This window comes from Eulemur rufifrons, chromosome 2, assembly GCF_041146395.1.
Source record: "Eulemur rufifrons isolate Redbay chromosome 2, OSU_ERuf_1, whole genome shotgun sequence".
NCBI classification, from domain to species: domain Eukaryota; kingdom Metazoa; phylum Chordata; class Mammalia; order Primates; family Lemuridae; genus Eulemur; species Eulemur rufifrons.
The window spans coordinates 85,155,554-85,176,628 of record NC_090984.1 but is presented as its reverse complement, the minus strand read 5'-3'; the positions used below and the strand labels follow the sequence as shown (position 1 = coordinate 85,176,628).

General features: G+C 43.0%; 1 protein-coding gene and 1 pseudogene across 2 annotated transcripts in view; one reads left to right on the top strand and one right to left on the bottom strand.

Moving 5' to 3' along the window:
- GCH1 (GTP cyclohydrolase 1) overlaps positions 1–13,304 on the top strand; it is a 51,387-nt gene extending 38,083 nt beyond the window's left edge. Inside the window, exons 3-6 of one of the 2 annotated variants that reach the window (XM_069464962.1) lie at positions 233–288; positions 8,960–8,991; positions 10,157–10,241; positions 11,463–13,304. In XM_069464962.1, coding sequence (XP_069321063.1) covers positions 233–288; positions 8,960–8,991; positions 10,157–10,241; positions 11,463–11,538 — 249 coding nt within the window. In that variant the 3' untranslated portion in view covers positions 11,539–13,304. Of the gene's footprint in view, positions 1–232; positions 289–8,959; positions 8,992–10,156; positions 10,242–11,188 lie in introns of both variants that reach the window. The other variant, XM_069464961.1, reaches the window with a different exon arrangement.
- Positions 13,305–17,788: 4,484 nt separating this feature from the next.
- On the bottom strand, positions 17,789–20,258 carry LOC138380338 (PWWP domain-containing DNA repair factor 3A pseudogene; annotated as a pseudogene).
- Positions 20,259–21,075: the final 817 nt, after the last annotated feature.

Sequence of the window (21,075 nt, the reverse complement as noted above, 5' to 3'; positions counted from 1 at the left end):
AACTCATACATACACACACATATATATTTACTGCACTTATTAATTTAAAAGATAGTCATATAAGTACTTCATTTTCTAAGTCTTAAAGCTTTTATAATAGATGTTTTAAAGGTATGCTTTCATTGTGATATACTACACGTAAGTACACAATATTCTCCCTATGTTTCCTTACTTTGTCACAAAGAAGCACTATATTTTCACTTAGCTCATGGTTTCTGTCTCTTCTCTGAAGGTCCATATTGGTTATCTTCCTAACAAGCAAGTCCTTGGCCTCAGCAAACTTGCAAGGTAAGTATGACTGCATGGTGAATAGGAAACAGGTTTATAGGACCTGCCCCTGTGTGCTGAGACCCTGTCGCATCAGGCTTTCTCTCTCCACCAGTATGGCTCTAACTTGGGAGCTGCATTGCAACTGAAAATTTGTAGTTGCAGAGATGAAAACAGACTGAGAGGGCCTGAAGCACAGATGCCCCTGCCTTCTCATCCCCCATTGCCTGCCCGTCCCCCACATCCCACCCCTCCTACTGGCACAGCCTTGACTGGAGAGAACCTTCAGTCCGGCCCTGTTGTTTAAAGGAGCTTTAGCTAACAGTGAGGGGTGGGGAAAGAAATATGGGCAGGGGTCTAACTGCACAGCACTGTTTTCAGACTTTTAATCACACCCTCCATGTGGGGCCGCCAGCCTCCATCCTGCCTCCCTCCGTGCCTAGGTGCCTCCAGGCACCTCTTCGGTGCGAGGGCCAGTCAGTTCACATCTAGGTTCTTTGCCTCTGCAAACATACTTGTGCCTTCTTGGCTTTGCTCAGCTCTGCTCTAAGACAACACTCACTCTCCTCTCTCTTATTTCTCTCTTTTCTGCTACAGTTTTCTTTTCCATTCTTTATCCGGTGGGTTCATGCCTTTTAAAAAAATTCCTTTGCTACCATTTTCGTTTGAGTTTTAGGAAAGACAGGTGATAGGCATGCATGGTCATCTATGTTTAACTGGAAGTCAATGTGAGGGTTTGTGTTCCTGTATCTTTGGTAGGCCCAGGCCAGCAATATTTTATTGTCCTTAAATATCCTTTTGTTTGTTGTAATTTAATTGTATAGAGTTAGTGAATTTTGGGTGACAGGGGAAATACAAGGGGAGGGAAGGGTGTGTGTGCACATGCGCATGTGCATTGAGAGAGTTAAGAACAAATGAAGGGGAAAGTGATGAACATACAATGAGCATCTCCCCTCCTTTTTAAAAACATAACCATGCTAAATTTGAATAATTTGATTGAGGTTATAGTGACCGTATCACAATTGGAAGAAATGATTCTCTGCAACCAAATGACTATTCTATGGCTCTGTGTTCTGCTCCTTCTCTACTTAGGCACTGGGATTCACCACAGCCCTGAAATGGGGATCCCAGTCTTTTTCAGTTCTGTGTTGGAATCTGTAAAAACCACCCCAGCAATCTGACAGCTGCCCTCCACAGCTGTTCCTTTTACTTTGATTTCACTCCCATTTTCTCATTTATTTCCTCTAGGGATTGAGGAGAAAGTGGGTAGAAGAGAGAAATTTAACTTCCCCAGTCTCTGACCTGATTCCTGCTCAGCAGCCTTGCCACCAGACAGGGCTGTGGGGCACCGTGAAAGAATATAGCTCTAATTGCTTCACTGCAGTAAAGTTCTTTCCCTGGCCCCATCAAGACAGAGTCTCACTTTGTTGCCCCAGCTAGAGTGCAGTGGCATCAGCCTAGCTGACGGCAACTTCAACCTGGGCTCAGGAAGTGATCCTCCTGCCTCAGCCTCAGCCCCTGGAGTAGCTGGGACTGCAGGTGCGCACCACCACGCCTGGCTAATTTTCCTATTTTTTGTAGAGACAGCGTCTCACTTTTGCTCAGGCTGGTCTCCAACTCCTGACCTCAAGAGATCCTCCCACCTCAGCCTCCCAGAGTGCTAGGATTACAGACTTGAGCCATCTTGAACAGCCCAGTAAGCCTCTTAACACAAGTCCAAGAACATCCCAGCTTCCTGCAAGTGATCTGTCTCTGGTGGCAGTGCCAGAAAGTGGCTGAGAAAGGGTAGTGATAGTGATTGGGGTAATTACTGTTAATGTAATTTTTATTAGCAACTCTCTCCCCAGTAACTTATTCCCAAATAATAAATAAAGCCAGTTTCATGTCAACTGTGAATAAAAGCATCTTTACTAAAAGTAGTTATTCTCACTGTTTGATAACATACAGTCTAAGTAAAATCAGTGTGTCTGCTGTGCAGACGTAGCTGTATGTAGGTCTAGTGCTCTGGTGCCCTTCCTTCCGGCAAGATTGCCAACCCTACACCTTTCCCATATAGAAATTCTGGCACTGCTAGGGCCTGTAACAGACTGTCCATATGTGAAAGGTGGATAGTTTTCATATTATAAAAAAGCTTGGTAGATCATGTTAGGCCTTGGTCTTAATGTAAACATTCTCTAGAAGACCACACTGTGTTGACCATGATTAACACTTTATGGGAAATGGCCCCTAGAGTAACTCAGTAAGATCATGGCATAAATGGTAACGGGGGTGGGGGGGTGGGGGGCGTAGAAGGAAATAATCTTGGTTATTTCCTTTCCTGGTGAAAGGAAAAGATCTCAAATAATTAAGCTTTTATGAAACAATACAAAGGAGTTGATTATTAGCATGGGAATTTGTTCTTATACTAATAGGATTAAAATTTAAGAATAAAACAGAACACTAAGCCAAAGAGCAGAGTGTATGTGACTTCTAGATATTTTGTAAAAAATTTGAAGAAAGGATCTATTAAATAGAAGACTAAGATTTTATGCAACTGTTTAGTCCTTATAAGAAGTAAGGATATTTAGGGAATGAAGAGGAATAAGGAAAGCTGAATGTCTTAGCAAAACTTCACTGCTCATTTTAATCTTGTGTGAAGTTTGTTATATGCTTGCCTTTAAATGAATGACCTTTCGGTGCCAGTGAAGTCAAATATCAAACAGTAAAGCCTTAAGTAACAAGAAAATGCCAGAAGTGAGTTGATCTGGTTCAACTCTAGTAGAAGTCTAGAATAAAGTTAGTTTGAATAGAAATTCCCTTTGTTGCTGAAAAACAATGGAACATGTTTATTTTCTTACCTTAGAATAATTGAGTGAATATAATTAAATCTTAGCATTGTAGCACCTTGGGGCAGCCATGGTTGATCTCTTTATTGAGCACCTACTGGGAAAGGGCACTATGCCAGCTACTGTAGTGGCTGGCGAGAAGCAGGACACAGCAGCTGCCCCCAGAGGACACACAGTCTGAGGCAGCAGGTGCTGGAGAAATGCCTGCTTTGGAGCTCCAAGTTCAGAGGAGCCATGATGGCTGTGGCCAGGCCGGCTTGGAGAGACCAAAAGATGGAGGGAGAAGCAGAATTCTAAATGGGGGAGAAGCGCCTCTAGATATAGTTAATGCAGGAGCTAAGGCAAATAAGAGAGTTCCAGTGGATGGGGGCCAGATTGACTGAGGCAAGGGTGACTGGGGGGTGGTTAAAAGGTAGGCTGGGCATTCGAGGACAGAGGGAGTGTTCTTTTTCTCTATAGTATAAAAGTAATATACTTACCAGTTAAACTTAAGTACAAATGAGTGGCCTGGCACAGTGGCTTATACCTGTAATCCTGGCACTTTGGGAGGCTGAGGTGGTAGGATTGCTTGAGCACAGGATTTCAAGACCAGCCTGAGCAATATGGTGCAAAAAATTTAAAAATTTGTCTCTACAAAAAATTTTTTAAAAATTAGCCAGGTGTGGTGGCATGTGCTTATAGTCCCAGCTACTCAGGAGGCCGAGACAGGCAGATCGCTTGAGGCCAGGAGTTTGAGATTGCTGTGCCACTGCACTCTAGCCCAGGGCAACAGAGCCAGACCCCGTCTCAAAACAAACAAACAACAAAACAAAAACCCGAAAAGGAGTGAGTGAATGAAGTGAAAGCTTTTCTTTCCTATTTCCATTCCCTAGAGTTAAAACTAGAGAGTTCTTTCACTATCCTTCTGGAAAATTTCTATGCAAACACACGCATAAGATCATACCTTATATTCTGTACTAGAACTTTTTTTTTTTTAATGTAAAATACCTTGAAATTCCTTGGACATCTTTTAGTCTCAAGAGTGCAAGTTCCTTTTAATGGCTATCTAGTATTTCTAGGATTAACATAATTCATTTAACCACTATTTGATATAGATAAGTATAATATGTAGTTTGAGACTATTGTCAAAAAAGGAGAAAAGTGCCTTGGTGAGCAAATTTTTTTATATCATCTTTTTATACTTTGAATCCACCTGCAAGATAAATTGCTAGAATAGAACTTGCTGGTTTAAAGAGAGCTGAATTTTTGATATTACCAAATTGCTCTCCAAAAAGACCACACCAGTTCATACTCTAGTAATAGGTAAAGGGTGTGTGTTTCACCACACTTTTAAATCTTTGCCAAATTGATAAGTGAAAAATGGTATCTATTTTTTTATATTGTTGTAATTTTCATTTCTTTAATAGGGCCAGGTTAATCTTTTCTGAAACTTCCTGTTTTTAGCTCCAGTGCTAATTTTTCCACTGGGTAGCTTACCTTTTTATTCCTGATTTGCTCAAGCTCTTTGAATGTTAAAGTGGCTTGTCTTTTGTCTTTTGAATTTGCTTTATTGTTTTATTTTTCCGTAAAAAAGTAGTAAAACTGCTGTGTATTTACAAACTTGTTTTGGGTGGTTTTTTTTTTTTTTTTTGGTATTTGTATGACCGTGTTTTTATATTTAAATCTTTGCTCCATCTGGAATGCCTTTTTGGGGCCGGGTGTGAGGAGGAACCCGTCCCCTGCTGTTGTGTGCTCACTGCCCCCATCACCCTATTGCTGCCTCCTCGCTGTCCTTGCTGCCTGCCACTCTCTGCTGGGCCTTTCTCATCTTCTTCCTGGACTGTGTGCTGAGCTCTTGACTCCTCCCTGCCTCTAATCTCTTGGGGTCCTTAAATCTGCTCTCAGATGCTGCTGGGATGTTCTTTCCAGAGTATGAATTTAATCATGCTGTTCCTTCTATGGCTCCCCCTGGCTTTTAAGATAAAGTGCAAATTCCTTATTATAGAATAATTTAGAAAAAACAAAAAGAATAGAAATCAGAAATCCAAAAGTTAGAAATGTTATATTATAGATTGCTGGGAAAAGTCTAACTGATATCTAGGAATGACACAATATGTAACTAAAAATATGCTTTAAAAACTTAAAGAATCTTTGTGAATAAGTTTTTTTAAAAAAACATGGGAGAGAAGGGAATGTACCAAGGGTAAGAAAACCCATATACATTAATAACCATCAGAAGAAGTCAAATTAATGTTTTGGGGTCGGGGGAAGGACCTGGACCCAGTCATTTTTTTCTAATTTTCAAGTAACCACTAATTCCCTGTGTATAAATAATTCAAGAGCATAGAAAAACCTATAAAGGTATGCAATTAATTTGATGAAGCTGTCTATTCCTGATAGCAAAGCCTGATAAAGCTAGCATTAAAAAAATTTTAGACTAACCTCACTTATAAATGTAGTTGTAAGAATCCTAAATGTAAAAAAAAACCCTACTCTAATGGGCTAGTAGAAGTACTATTTTCAGCATGACCCAGGGAGGTTTACTCCGAGAATGTAAGAATAGTTCAGATTAAAATTGACAACTACTGATTCTGAGTGTAACGAACTAAATTATAACAATATCCCTGCTGGCACAGCATCCCAAGATATAAAGTATTTGTACTTTTCCACAGTGGGGGAAACATAAGGCCATTCCAGTGAGAATCCATAGAAATTAGCCCTAGAGCCAAAGTCTGGGCTCTGTGCTCCCTATCCCCATCCCAAATCAGGGACTTACATGCTAGCTCTTCTGGAAAGAGCAGGAAAAAGAAAAAAATAACTCATATACACATTCACAAGGTTTGGGGTCAGAATTATCATTACCTACGTGGCCTTTGAAAAACAATAATTTAGTTTAAAACAGCCCCAAAGGGGTATCCTTCCAGGAAGCTAGTGGAAACAAGTGCTTGTTCTCTGATGAACGTTTATCCAGACTTCAGAGAATCCCCACAAATGAATTTTCAAGGAGCGTGAGTTCACCAAAAGTAAAAGAAAACAAGCCACCGTGAGTTGAGTCAGCAGCACATGATGTGTTGAAGAGGGCAGATACTGGAGATACCTGATATAGGATATAAAACAAATAGAGGAAGTCCTCACTTAATGTCATCATCGGGTTTTCAGAAACTGAGACTGAAAGCAAAATGACTTTAAGCAAAACGACGTACAGCAGGTTCTGGAGTAAAGTTGTTTTGTTCAATATCATTTCATTATAACATTTGAGGAAAAAAAATCACTTCCCAGCCAGGGCCACTGTCTGTGTGGAGTTTGCACATCCTCCCCACGTCTGCCTGGGTTTTCTCTGGGTACTCTGGTTTCCTTCCACATCCCAAAGATGTGCACGTTAGGTGGATTGTCACGTCTACATGGTCCCAGTCTGAGTGTGGGTGTGTGTGATTGCGCCCCTGAGACAGAATGGTGTCCCGCCCGGGACTGAGTTCTGCCTTGTACCCACAGCTGCTAGGAGAGTGTCCAGCCATGTGAAACCTTGAACTGGATAACTTATTTGTATTACTCTTTCTTAAATGATAGATAGCTTGCATTTGTTTCAGTGTTTAATGTTAGAGGTGTTTTGGTCTTTATTTAGAAGTTTGGTGATGTTTTTGGGACCAGAAATATGCTGTAGGAACTTAACTCTTGTTTATATCAATTAGCCTAGGGTAAGATTGGTTTCCTTATACATCCCTTCGCTTAAAGTCACAGTTTCCAAGAACATACAACATTAAGTGAGGACTTACTGTTTATTAAAAAATAAGAGTATTGAAAGTTTGACAAAGGAATAAGAAACTTTCAGAATTAGCCAGGCAGATTGGAAAAAGGACGAAATATAACTTCTAGAAATAAAAAAAAAAAGTGATAAATGAAACTGAAGCCCAGTATGGTCATTTAAATAGATTAGGCACAGCTGAAAATATAGTGAATGGGAAGAAAGGTCTGAAGAAATTGTGCAGAATGCAACACAAAGACAGGCGGAGAATATGAATGAGAATTTAAGAAACATGGAAGAGTGGGAGGGTATAATATGCCCTTAATTGCAATTCCTGGAGATAACAGAGGCACTGTGGTAGATACAATATTAGAGAAGATAATGGCTGAAAAAGTTTCCAGAACACATACAAAATATCAGTCTTCAGATTCAGGAAGCCAAATAAATCCCAAATAAGTCAAATAAAATTAAATGCCTACCTAGACACAATAAAGTAAATTGTAGAGTACACTTATAAAATACAAGTTAATATAAAGCAGCCACAGAGAAAAATATTGATCGACTACCTACAAGGTAACAGGAGTTAGACTGACAACTGCTTTGCCTATGGCAGTATTAAAAGTCAGATCAGTGGAAAAACCAAAATTCTGTTCCCAAGAAATACCTCTCAACAAATTGTCTTTCAAGAATGAGAGCAAAATAAAGACTTTTTTTTAATTCAGGGTAGCTATATGAAATGCTCAAAAGACATAAGTTCAACATGTACTCTTTACTTGAAAAAGAAAATTCATAAACTAGAAATAAATTATAAGCTTTCTGAACACAGGGAGCATATTTGCCACATAACCACGTACATAGTAGGCGCCCATTAAAAATGGCATGAATGGTCCTCCTGGAATGAGGACAGCTGTCTGCCAGAAGCAGGCAGGCACCGTGGGTGATAGTGAAATATTAGAGCAAAACATGGATGCCCGATATGACCACTGTTATCTAATGCTGTACCTGAAATTCTACTCAAGAAAAAGAAATGATGAATATGACAAGGAAGACATCACTAACTTCTAACTCAATGGTATCTCCTACTTCTGTAACAGTCACCTGAAAAACTATCAGAAGTAATATATACAGAAATTTGACCTAGTAAGAAATATGACATAGCTCCCATCTAGGAGCTTGAAAAACCATCCTTTCTCAGGTTTTTGTTCAAAATGAAATAATATAGTTATATCCTTTCCATATCATATACCTACTGGGGACACAAAGGAGAATTAGGATGGCTCCTGCCTTCGGGGCGCTGTTGGCTGAGCGGTACACGGGGTGGCACGCCTGTTACTGACATCATTGGGTAAAAAGGAGCCAGTTGTCAGTTCTATCTGAGGGGCATAGTGAGCGAACAGACCTAAAATGCCTCCTAGGGGAGATGATCTTTAAATTGAGTCCAAATTCATGGCAAAAAGGCCACATTTTAAAGAAAAGGCCCTCAGCATGAATTGTCTTCTTCAGATGGGTAAGTCCCAGGGCCATCTTTACATTTCATAAATAGAAAGATGTCAAAAGGCAAAAATTCATCAGTTGACAGATTGTGTTCTAAGCTAAGATCAGGAGGCTTTTATTTTTGGGAGGGTTAATCATACTAACTACTTACATAAACCTATCTCATGAAGAGCTGTCTGAAGAAGTCTAATCAGCTCTAACCTGATTACCCTAATCAGTTTAGTTGATGTAGTAGTTGACCATGGTGTGCTGTTAATTAACAAGTAGTCTTTTTATTTTTAACTTGAATTTTAATCTCTGATAAAACAATATGTTTAATTAGGACACTTGAGACATGGTGTAAAATTGACGACTTGGGAGCCTTAAAATTTTGGTACTCAGCTCTCTGTTTTTCCTAAGTGAACATTACACTTAGGAGACTCATTAATTCTCTCTGAGGATGGAAGGAAGGACCACTCTGTGGTGGTTGGTGGGCTCCTTTAGACTGCGTTTCCCTGTGGCACTCGGCTCTTTCTGTCCTCTTCCCGTAAGCTCTGTCTCCCGCCTGCACCCCACTGTCACTTCAACAAAGTCCTTTTTGTCTTATGAGGAAGTCTTACCAATTTCACTTCAAACAATTTATGATTAACTAAAACAATTCTTTCTTTTCTAGGATTGTAGAAATCTATAGTAGACGACTACAAGGTAAGCTTTTAAAATCTTTATCTACAGAAAACATTTTTTCTTACAGAAAAGGTATTTTTTTTGTTGTCCTATTGCAAGTGCAATAAATATGACTTATAAAAATTAAAACCTCAAAAGCTGGGTTCGATGGCACACACCTGTAGTCCCAGCTACTTGGGAGGCAGAGGTGGGAGGATTGCTTGAGCACGGGAGTTTGAGACTGGCCTGGGCAACATAGTGCAAATGTGACCTCATCTCTTTAAGAAAAAAAAAAGTGTTGACAGTATATAATAATTATGGTCAACTACTGTGGTTCTTTAATTGCACAGAGTAGCTTTTCACATCACTATTGGCAAAAGTGAAAAAAAATTAAAATCTCATATGAATATAAAAAAGAAAGTCTACTGTGTTTCAAGCCTCCTGAAGAAATCACTATTGTATTTACACATTTTTCACATTTTTATGTACCTACTGTTTTCAAATAAATTTATTTGTATTTAAACAAAAATAGACTCATATAATTAGCCTCACATTCTTTTTTCCCTATTTTATTTTTACTTACCAAATCTTAAACATTTTTTTCCACATACATGTAACTATCTCATTCATTTTGGTAGCTATTTAGAATTCACTGTATGTGCCATGGCTTGATGTAACCAACCCCTGCTCTGATAGACATTTGGAGATTTTGTCAGTTTTTAAATACATGCAGTGCTATAGTGAACACTCTTGTATGTTCTTGTTTTATTCAGGACAGGAACTATGTTATTTAGGTTAAATCATTGGTTTTCAACATTGCTCTAAGTATAATTCAATAATCGAAGTGTAGCCCCTTTGTTAATCCTGTTGCAAGCGATTGATTGATTTGCTCTACTTTACCTCCATGGGAGTGCTTGTGAACCAGCACTCTGTTGGTCTTACTGCACAGGTAAGAGACAGTTGCCACTCTAATGCCTTCCCCCAGTGATGCTGGGGGGCTTCAGCACCTGTACCTCGGGAGAGGGCGTTGAACAGGGGCCTCCTTGTGGCCCAGTCAGCTGACAAGGCAAACTGGCAAAAGCTAGGGTGTCCTGGCTCTTACATCTCACAGAAGTCTGCTTTTTTAAAATGTCAGATATTCTGGAGACAAAAAAAGCCTCCAGCTGTTTGTATCAGACTCTTAAACTGAGCTTTGTTCCATCCACAGTTCAAGAGCGCCTTACAAAACAAATTGCTGTAGCAATCACAGAAGCCTTGCAACCTGCTGGAGTCGGGGTAGTGGTGGAAGCAACGTAAGTCAGATTCCACCTTCAGTAATGTCAGAGTGGTGCACGAAAGATGATCTTGAGGTTTAGTGCTGCTCCGGGTTCCCAGCACCAGGTGATGGTGCCACAGCGTTGGCACATGACTGTTGGTTTCCATCCCTGAGTCTAATGCTCTCTTGCCTCCTGCATTTACTGTGTTGCTGATATAAGAAACCAGGATATGGGAGAGGCCTTTTGGAGGGGTGGGGTGGGGATGGCGGAGGTGTAGGGAGTCATATGTGTAGGTGGTGTGGAGATTGGCACAACCAGTAGTATTTTTGTCTTTTCTTGGTTTCTTCTTTAGCTCTTTGTTGTTCCAAGCAGACTTTTACTAATATTTTGTCACATATTTAAAAAATAGAGCCAAGAACTTGTACAAAGGGCAACTGAAGACACATCTTTAAGTTAGAATGAGTTATGAGAGTTGCACCCATCCTGTGGGCATAGTCTCATCCGTCCTGTGATATGGAATGAGCTCTGCTCTGTGGATGCTGTCTGCCTTCGCCAGGATGCTCAGACTCCCTGGGCCCTGCTGTCTGGGTTCTGCTGGGTGAGACCAGCGTACTGAGAACACCTAAGCTAGCATAGTGCTGTCTTTCTCCTGAAGGTGGATCAAGTGAGAATTCTGTCTTTCTTTTGATCTGGAAGTTAGGTATCTCTGTAGACACATCATATCATTTTCATCCAGGAAGAAAATTCCATTTTCTACCCCCCTCTTTTTGGATGTGTTAAGGACTCGACTACTGATAAGAACAAAAGCTACAAGACAAGAAACTTCAGGAATAAAGTTTTTGATAACGTTTGTCTAAGAGGGGATGTTTTGATATACTTGGTAGCTGTGAACTGAGATTAATCTTTTGGCCTGCTTTTTATTTTAAAAACCAAACCAGCTGCTGTCTACTCCTTTAAGCAACCTTCGTTGTCTCCTTTTGTAGACACATGTGTATGGTAATGCGAGGTGTACAGAAAATGAACAGCAAAACCGTGACCAGCACGATGTTGGGTGTGTTCCGGGAAGACCCAAAGACCCGAGAGGAGTTTCTGACGCTCATTCGGAGCTGAGCGTCAGTGGGTGCGGCGTGGCTCTGCGGAGTGTACTGCTGGTAGCCTCGTCTGTCTGGTCTTGTTTGTACATTCCATTTCTCAGTTGTTACAGCTGTGAACTTTATTCCTTGTCACTAATCGTATTTAAAAATTATTTATAGAAAGTCAAATAAATATAATTAATAAAGGGGTGAGCCCTCTACTTTCTTCTTGCCACCTTTTAGTGGCAATATTAAAGTGAACTGCCAAGAGTGTAATTCATATGCACAAAATCACTGCCTTTCAGATAACCTGAGGGTGCTGGGAAGGAAGAAGAATTCACGTGTTTTGGTGAAATAGTGTGGTCATTTGACGCATAAGCACAGGAGCATAGGAAATGGAAGAGACCTATGGCTAATACACTGGTTTTTGTTTTCCTCCTCCAATAAAAATGGTATAGTAGTGCTGAAAGTGCTAAAATATTTATGTACAGTGTTTGTGCAGTATTGCTCTGTGAATTCAAAGTCCAACAGCCTCCACTTTGATCATGTTTATTAAACCACCAGTGACATGGTTTTATTTATATATTTATACTTTAACTATCCAGTTATAAGTCACCAGGGGAAGGCAGTGGAATATCTGTTTTTGACTTTACTGTGAGTTGAAAAGGCACATTTCTACCTTCTATTCTTTTTGAATTCAAGTACAGGGAATTAGTCCCTAGAGTTGTTTACAGGTATATTCTCATGTCAACATACAGGGATTTAGACATTTAACTCTCTGTGCCTTGATGAGAATATCACATCATTTAGAGTCTAGATACTTTTGCCTTTTTAAAAAAAGCCATTATCTTATAAGACTTAGTACTGACATTGCAAATAACTAGTCATCACAGTTTTATCTTTAAAAGTTTCTTGGGATTTTACTTTGTGTTTTCCATGTAGTGGCCTCAAAACATTATTTTTGATCTTATGAAATATTTTTCTAAGAATTTCCAGAAACTTTTGAGAGTGCCCGTCATTTTCAGGTCTGCAGAACCGTAGCTTCCGTGAACCTGAAAGAAAACGGAATGGACTGATGGTGGGACGGCATCCTGAGCTGTGTCCAGTGTTCTAGCCAACGCTGTGTTGTTGGTGTCTGTGCAAAGGCACGGGAGCCCCTGGTCTTGGTTTCCCTTGTGGTCTGAGTGGGTCTTGTCTCCTGTGCAACTCTGTGCAGGTGGTGTAGGTATTTTAATCCTGGAAGCTTTTGCCTTATTATTGATTATCTTAAAATTTCCTCCACTGGGGCAGTGTGGGCCAAATTAAAACAAATGAAAAACCCCAGCTCCTCCGCAAAACCCAATTATTTCTTATTTGGTTGATACAGCGCTAAATAAGGCTCCACTTTGATCATGTTTATTAAACCAAATTTATCCCATTAACTTAAAAATAATGAACTGTGATGCTTGCTTTAACTTGGTAATCCTATCTCTGCCACTGGGATGCCATTTAGCTTATGATAAGGCAAGATGGCACAGGTTTTTTTTGTTTTTTTTTTAAACTCTTCCTAACTTTTTCTATATTTGGAATTTAAGTATACAGTGGTGTGGTTGATTTTGAGTTCCTTTTTAAATCTAACCCGGTATAAACATTAACTTGCTTAATATTTAGACATTTATAGGTAGATTTCTAAGCATACAACTCATGTTTGGTATTTTACGGTAAAAACAAGTGTGACTTGGAGGACCAAAGAAATTGTTAGCTGTAAATTTATCTTTATGCGATTGTTTGTATTCCTTTTTAACAGCTTTTTTGTTCTAACATTCCTAGAAGTGTTCTTATAAAACATCTAATGTATCCACAAGCTGTCGTCTTATTGTAAATGCAAAGTGATGACCTTGTCCATTTTACTCTGGTCTATAGTACTTCAAAATTATCTTTTCATATCCATGAACTTGAGTCCATTTCGGGGGTTTTTAAAGAATCAGATGCATTTAAATACACTGTTCAATTGTTTGATTTTATGTATGTGTGTATGTGTTCCTTGAAGTTGGTTCTATTTAAATTATTAAAGCGTTATAACTTTGTTCTTGTGAAAGTGGTTTCTTTTTCAATCACCAGTATAAATATTATATATAAATTAATTTGATTATTTTGATTGTGTTCAAAGATACCCATCAAAAGTGCTTCTCCCAGCCATCAGGCTGTTAGAATACAAATCTCAATTGTGGTACAAAGTAATCCCATGTTCTGACAGTTTCTCTTTGGTATCTGGTTGAGGTATTACTGTCTTCGCCCTCTTGCCAGTAATGAGAAGGGGCAAAGTCAGGAATCTGAGTGGCCCCCATGTGCCAGTCATCCTAATCCTAGGTAAGTAACTGCAGCCTCCTGAGAACTGGCACTGCTTCCTGAGTGCGAGCTGTGGGGGAGGAAGAGCAGGCTGGGGCAGGGAGTGGAAGAGGGTTTCCATCTCTTTTCTAAGGACAGCGTGCCCTGGGCGACACTTCATTTAGTTGCAGGGGGTTTTGCTGCCTCTTTTTTTCTGTCCCATGCCCAATGACCTCCTTCCCTCTTGCTGCTGGTCTTCTCCCCATGCGCTGCTCCCTCTAGGCAGACACCCTTGCCCTTGCTGGTTGTCAGCGTGCCCAGGTGCTGGGGCACTGGAGTGGCCTGCTGCTCCTTGCAGGACCCTGTAGACCATCGGGTGGTGAGTCTCATCACTCAAACTAGGAATGCTTGCTGGCACAGACGTTCCTTAAACCGTCACTTACAGGTGTCAGTAAAGCAATGAGCTGCACAGCGAAGCCCAAGTTGCTACTCCTGAGTTTTTTCACTGAAGATTGATTGGCAGTTCCTTGAGTGCTTGGAGAGCAGTTGCAGACAGCAAAGGTTTTAAAGAAGGCTTTGCATCAACACAGAACACCTGGACTCACACGGTGGGCATGGGTCCTCCTGCTGATGGTGAGAGGAAGGAGTCTTAGGAGATGAGTTCAAGGTGAAGTGTGAATCCCTGACTGCCCCACTCTCTCAGAGGCACTTGATTTATTTTTATTTTAACTTTTATTATGGAAAATAAGACTTGAACATCAGTAGAGAGACCAGCACGTGAACTCCCGCGTACTGATCATCCAGGTTCAAGAGGTCTCACGGCTGTCTCGTTCCTCTGTGCCTCCCTTCCCCACTGGATTATTTCACAGCAAATCCCAGGCATTTCATCCATAAATATTTTAAATTGAACAAAGTGGAATCATTTAAAAAAATTAATGCCATCTATTATCACTCAAAAATTCTTTAATATCAAATATCCAGTCAGTATTCAATTTTCCTTTACTGTCTTTCATATTTTTAAAAATAGTTTATTTGAATCAAGATACAAATGAGATCCAAACGCTACAGTTGGTTGATTGAAGTCTCAAGAATCTTATGGATTCTCTTCCCACTCCTTTCCTCCCATCTTTTCCTTACAATTTATTTGGTCATTGCTTTTGGAGAAGCCCTGTGTTGACCCCGGGAAACGCCCAGCGGCAGGAATGTCCGTGGCTGCCTGACTCCAGCCAAGCAGGGGAAAGGCTTGTTCTCTGCCACAGCACTTCACATCCTTCAGCTCCCAGACAGCCGGGTCAGCCTGCTTCTGTCTGGCCTTCAACTTGGACGCAGCTTAAAGTCATCCCTCCAGGTATGGAACAAGAGTTCATTCCTTTTTTCTGGATCTGTCCTTTTTGGGCAGGCTTCAGTTTTAAAACATTTACCACATAGCTTCTTTGGCTTCCGCTTGGTAGGTTCCTTGGCTGCCAAGATTTTGGTTAAGATGGGAGACTTGACATCACTTTGAGGGCCCATCCCTGGGGATTTCCAAGATTCGGGTTGGGCGGTAGGAGTGCCGGGCTTTCCCCCATTCCTGACTTTTTTGGTTACATTTCCATGACCCTCTGAGAAAGAATATCAGGTTCTGGCCGACACAGGGCAGGGAGGGAAGTGACACGCCAGGTCTCGTGTTTGAGCAGCTTCTTTTATTCCCTCCCCGGTGGGGTAGCGATGACTTGCTTGCAGGTCCTGTCGGATAACTCTGGCACATGCAACAACACAGCCCTAATGCCTCTGCCCGCTTTTCCTCTGATTTCTACATTCTTCTGTTTGTTTTGAGCAATGTGTCCACAACTCTGACCTTTTGAGAAATCCTTTAACTTCTGGAACTGGCTGTGCTGCCTGGAGAGACGTGGTTTGACTGTTGGTGAGCGCGGAGGAGGCTGTGCTGAGAGAGTCCTGTGGTGAAATGTCTGGGCACGTGCGAAAGCTTCCTTTCCGGCTGCTGATTTTCTCCTGATTTTAGCATGTGAGTTTCTTCTTCTCCTCCCTCCTTTTCCTGGATCCCTTCCTGTTAGAACATGGGCTGAACAAATAGACAATGAGATTTTTTTCCCTAATTTATCTCTTTGTGGGGTTTCCCATTATGTGTTCAGTGACATTTATAGTCATATTCTATCCAGATTGGTAAATTTCTTTATGGAGAGTTTTCCCTTTGCAAGGCCGTTTTACTTCTAAAACCAAGGGATAAACTGAATAGAAAAAAGAAAAACTAGTAAATAAAAATCAGTTTTAGGCCGGGCGCGGTGGCTCACGCCTGTAATCCTAGCTCTCTGGGAGGCCAAGGCGGGTGGATCACTTGAGGTCAGGAGTTCGAGACCAGCCTGAGCAAGAGCGAGACCCCGTCTCTACTAAAAATAGAAAGAAATTATATGGACAACTAAAAATCTATATAGAAAAAATTAGCCGGGCATAGTGGCGCATGCCTGTAGTCCCAGCTACTCGGGAGGCTGAGGCAGTAGGATCGCTTAAGCCGAGGAGTCTGAGGTTGCTGTGAGCTAAGCTGACGCCACGGCACTCACTCTAGCCTGGGCAACAAAGTGAGACTCTGTCTCAACAACAAAAAAAAAAAATCAGTTTTAAATCATTCTGAGTAACAGAGACCATAGAATTATTTTATATCCATCATTTGGTAAGTACCTTTAACCAACCCAAGGACAACTGAGAGCAAAATTCCCCCCTAGAGTCTCATTTCTGGGTGTTTGTGAAAGTGGGCTTGCCTATGAGCATGGAGCCTATGAACTTGAAGTCTTTATTCAAATCTTATCTGATCTTCTCCTGTTTAACAGTTGTCAAAATCACCTTATAATGAAAGGATGGCAGGAGAGTGACTTATGTCAATGCTTGAAAATGCTAACAGAATTTTCATATAAATTTTTTTTTTTTTTTTTAGACAGAGTCTCACTCTGTCACCCGGGCTAGAGTGCAGTGGCATCATATCATACCTCACTGCAACCTCGAACTCCTGGGTTCAAATGATCATCCTGCCTTAGCCTCCCCAGTAGCTGGGACTGCAGGCCACCATGCCTGGCTAATTTTTCTATTTTTTGTTTTGTTGCTCTTGCTTAGGCTGGTCTTGAATTCCTGGCCTCAAGCGAACCTCCCAACTCAGCCTCCCGAAGTGCTTATCCTGTAAATTTAATATTTAACAAATAATTAAAAAGTGCCTTGTGCACTTGAAGTATAGATAGGCCAGCAATGAATTCTCATTGCCTTTTTAACTAGAATACTGTAAAAAGAAAAAGGAGATTACAAATCAATGTGAAACCCTGAGTCCTGAGAACTGATGTTTCCTGCATTTTTGGGGAATGGAAGATAAATCTTCCAGATTTAATGTTGTGTGAGTGTGGGTGGGTGTGTACGTGTCCCCAACACCCAATCTGGAAGAGTTGTTAGAAGGAAGGGTATTTCCATTTTATAAGTGAGTGTGTTGGGTCAGGGAGGATCAAATGACTGGCATCACCCACCACTGGGTTAAAGAGCTGAGGATCCTGCCTGGACTCTACACCGCTGATCCTTCTGTGGACCAGCGGGCCCAGCCCATCAGGTCACCCCTGGCCATCACACTGGCTAAACTCCCCCAGCTGCCCCCGTTGCTCTGTGCCCCCCACATATTTGATGATGTGTGCAGTCACCTTTGCCCCTTGAACTCAAAGGGGCTGCTGGGAGTAACTTTAAATTAGGAGCATGGGTCAGTCACCTTCTAGTTCCATCTAGTCACACAGTCTTAAATGCTCAAATTTTTTAAAACATTATTTTTTAAACTGGTAAAACATGTGCTTAGCACAAAAATTCAAGCAACACCGGAGGATATTTAATGAAAAGCTCACCTCCACCTCTTCTCCCAAGTGAGCCAGGCAACTGCTATCATCAGAGATATTTTATGAAATTCTGTACTTTTATTGCAAAGTGAAAACCCTCATCTCTTCCATGTAGGCTGACTTTATGTACTTCCCAATGGTAGAACGTGCCTCCAAAGTGGTGAGTAGTTCTTATAGCTATTAATATCTTATCATACTTATTTCTAGTGTTCTTTCAAAGTCATTAGATACTTTCTCTGGTATTTTTTAGCAAAAACATCTGAAAAAAAATGTGTCCCCTTTAAGAACTTTGACCACCTTAGCAAAAGAAAAGTGGATTCTTTTTTTTTTTTTTAAACTGCCATTTAATATCAGACGAGATGCATAGAAAACAAACGCCACTTCTTGTTAATCACACAGTACAGTCACGAGAAAAGACACACCATCCATCTATTTTTGTCCTTTTAAAACGTTTCAGGAAATGCATCTTGCACAAAGTGCCAGGAAAACAGAACTGGCTTTTGGTACGTTAACGAAACGCTGTTCAGAAGTGTGGAAACCAGGACAACGTAGACAGATCCAGCACAAATGCAAGCCCCGGGCTCTGCTTCCCGAAGAACATCAGGGCCTGACGGCGCGTCCCGGGCTCCAGTGGCGCAGGCCCGGCCGGGACCCCCCTGCCGCGGAGCAGCCTCCTCACCACTGACAGCGCCGGCTCCTTTCTTTTAAGAGCTGGTTATCAAATATTTCTTTTTCCCGGTAGCTCAGCGAAGGTCCCTTTATGTACTTTTCCTCCGCTGTCTTATAGTCCACCGCATCCACTGCGGAGATCGCGCAGATGATAGCCTGCAAGAGGGGACAGCAGCTTAGCTCGGGCAGAAGCACGTCCAGGACGAACCGGATCCTGTCGCCGTGGGTGCGCGTCAGCACGGTGCTGCCCATCTCCTGGCAGACGCCCTGCAGGTACTTCACCACCAGGTCCAGCTGCTCCTCGTCCTCCAGGTACGTCTCCACGCAGGTCACAGGTTGGCTGGAGTTCAGGAAGGTCTCCAGCCAGCGCGACGGCCGCCCACTCTTTAGCACGGCACGCAGGTGGCTCTCGGCGCCGCGGGCCTTCACAATGTACTCCACCAGCTTCTGGTTGGCCCGGTCACGGGCAGCCCGAGAGCGATCGGGAAGCACCTTCCTATAGGGCTGCCTCCGTCCCAGGGCGCTGTCCACCTCTGGCTCCTTGGGGTCCCCTCGGCTCAGCTGTGGGAACCTGGTCCCCAGGGCGTCCTGCTGGATAGACTTCCACACGGGGTAGCTTATGTGGGCAGCATAATACTCCAGGAAAGAACCGGCGAAGGACCCACAACCTAACCGGACCCTGTAGTCGGTGATGAGGGACACGCACCAGCCGATGGCCTGGTCGAAGTCCTCTCTGGCCTTGTTCAGAAGCGCCTGTTTCTCTTTGCAGTCGAAGTGCTTTAGTCTTTTCAGAGACACCATAATCCCCCGCCCCTTTGGGTTCATGTCTCCTTCGATGAAAAGCACGCTAGCTTTCTTGTCTCGCCGCCTGACGCTCTTGACCACTGCTGGCCAGAAGGGGTATTTTTGGTATTTAAGCCAGACTAGCATTCCTACTTAAAATGAACGTGGTTCGTGATATAAAAGGATTCTCGGCGGCTCCTCATCATCCTCGTCTTCTTCCAGGATGGAGTTGATGGAACTGAACTCCATGGACTCTTCGGAAGACTGAAGATCTTCCTCCAGCTTCCTAGAATCCGGAAGACGGAGTCTTCTTGTGTCCTCAGCGGGAGCGTGTGGGGAAGGCTGGCTGGGCCTGGCGGCGCTGCGCAGGGTCATGCGCTCCCTCAGCCCCTGCCTGGGAGACAGCTCGGGCCCCTCGGCCCCCATCTCCAGCGGAGTGGCTGGCGGCCTCTGGCTGCCATCCAGGCACAGCCTCTTGGAGGGACATTCTCCGGCCTCTGAGCAGGCCAAGTGCGCAGGGCCCGGGGGCACCGTGAGGCTGCCCAGCGGCAGGCCCGGGTCCCGGCCCTCGGCCCTGGCACACGGATCATCTTCCTTGACCCTGCAGGAGGGGGACAGGGCTGTCCAGCCGCCTGCCTTTCTCTCACTCTCTTTGCCATTTTCTCCCTCTGATGTCAAAGGTACCTTCTGGCACAGGCCGGGCTTCTGTGCAGAATTTCTTCCCCTCTTACTTGCAAGAGTCTAATCTCTGCCGTGCACTCTGGCCCCGCTGCCATCCCGAGAACCATCTCCAGCCGCAGGGGCCAGCAGGCCTCCAGGGTGTGCACTTTTCCGGAGCCCCTTCTTGTGGTTCGCTCTGTACCGGGCGTCCTTTTCACAAGGGGATGGACCTGACAGGCTTTGCGGTGCACACTCCCTCCTCCCCTGAGGTGGGGAATAGTCCGAATCGCAGAGTGAGGGGGCTGGCTCCGCGGGCTGCTTCCCTCTCCGAGATGGAGCCATTCCTACTGTCCTTGAAGAGCCTTCTTGGCTCAGACTGGCTCTCTCACTCATAACATCCAGAGCCACCCGAAGTGATCCTCTGTAGGTCAGCTCCTCCAGAGGTGCAGCAAGAACCTCGTTCTGCGAGGTCGAATGGACTAAGGAGGAGGCAATGGCTTCAATCTAAGACTTCCTCAGGACCTCAACGTCTGTGCTTTTCACCTTAATTTTTTCCTCTAGGGAGAGTATTTGAACATCCAGAAAAATTCCTTTTTTCTCTTATTTTTTGTTGAAGTCTCAGTTCTGGCCAACACCTTTGCAGGCCATAATCGCTTTTCCCATCTGCAGAGGACATACTTGGCATCCTCCATGATTTAGACTCATGTGGCAAGCAGTAATGATTTGGCACAAACAAAGTACTTCAAGGTCTGACGGCCGATGTGCCCGCCGCCGCCGCCGCCGCCGCCGCCGCCGCTCCCCGCGGGGCCGGGGGCGGGGGAGAAAAGTGGATTCTGACAAGCTGAAATGTCTAAGACAGAGGCTCTTTTAAAATTTGATTTTCATTCACTTTTCACTTTATTTGAATAGGTAATGCATGCATTTGCATAAGTTTAAAAAGCACAAAAGGATATACAGTGAAATGTCCCCAAAGCCACCTTTTTACCACCTTGTTATATATACTTCCAAAAATATTTAAAGTGCGTGCTCGCGCGCGCTCTCTCTCTCTCTCTCTCTCCCTCCCTCTCTCTGTCACACGCACGAGAGCGCGCGCGCGCGCGCACACACACACACAGAATATGTATGTCAGGGATTCTTGACCATGTGTGCCCATCCCAATCACCTAGGGAACTTTAGACAATACACATGCCTGTACCCTATGGGGACTTATTCAGTATTTGTCATTGTATTTTGAAAAAAAATTTGTCCTTGTTTATTCTGGTGGGCTCCCTCAGTTGAGAGCTACTAGCCTAAGATACAATTATTCAGACCCACGGAACCCACCAGGAAGCGCTAACCTCATTCCCAGGCAATTCGGGCAGGAGGACAGCTGCGTGGATCACTCTGTGAGCAATCAGTTCCACCATCCACAGTTAAGGGCATCTGCAACCACTCAGTTGGTAAATTTAAAGGTAAATTGCCCCTTAAAAGCGAATGTCTCCAGGTTAATATAATTAGTGCTGCAATTACCTGTATATAAAT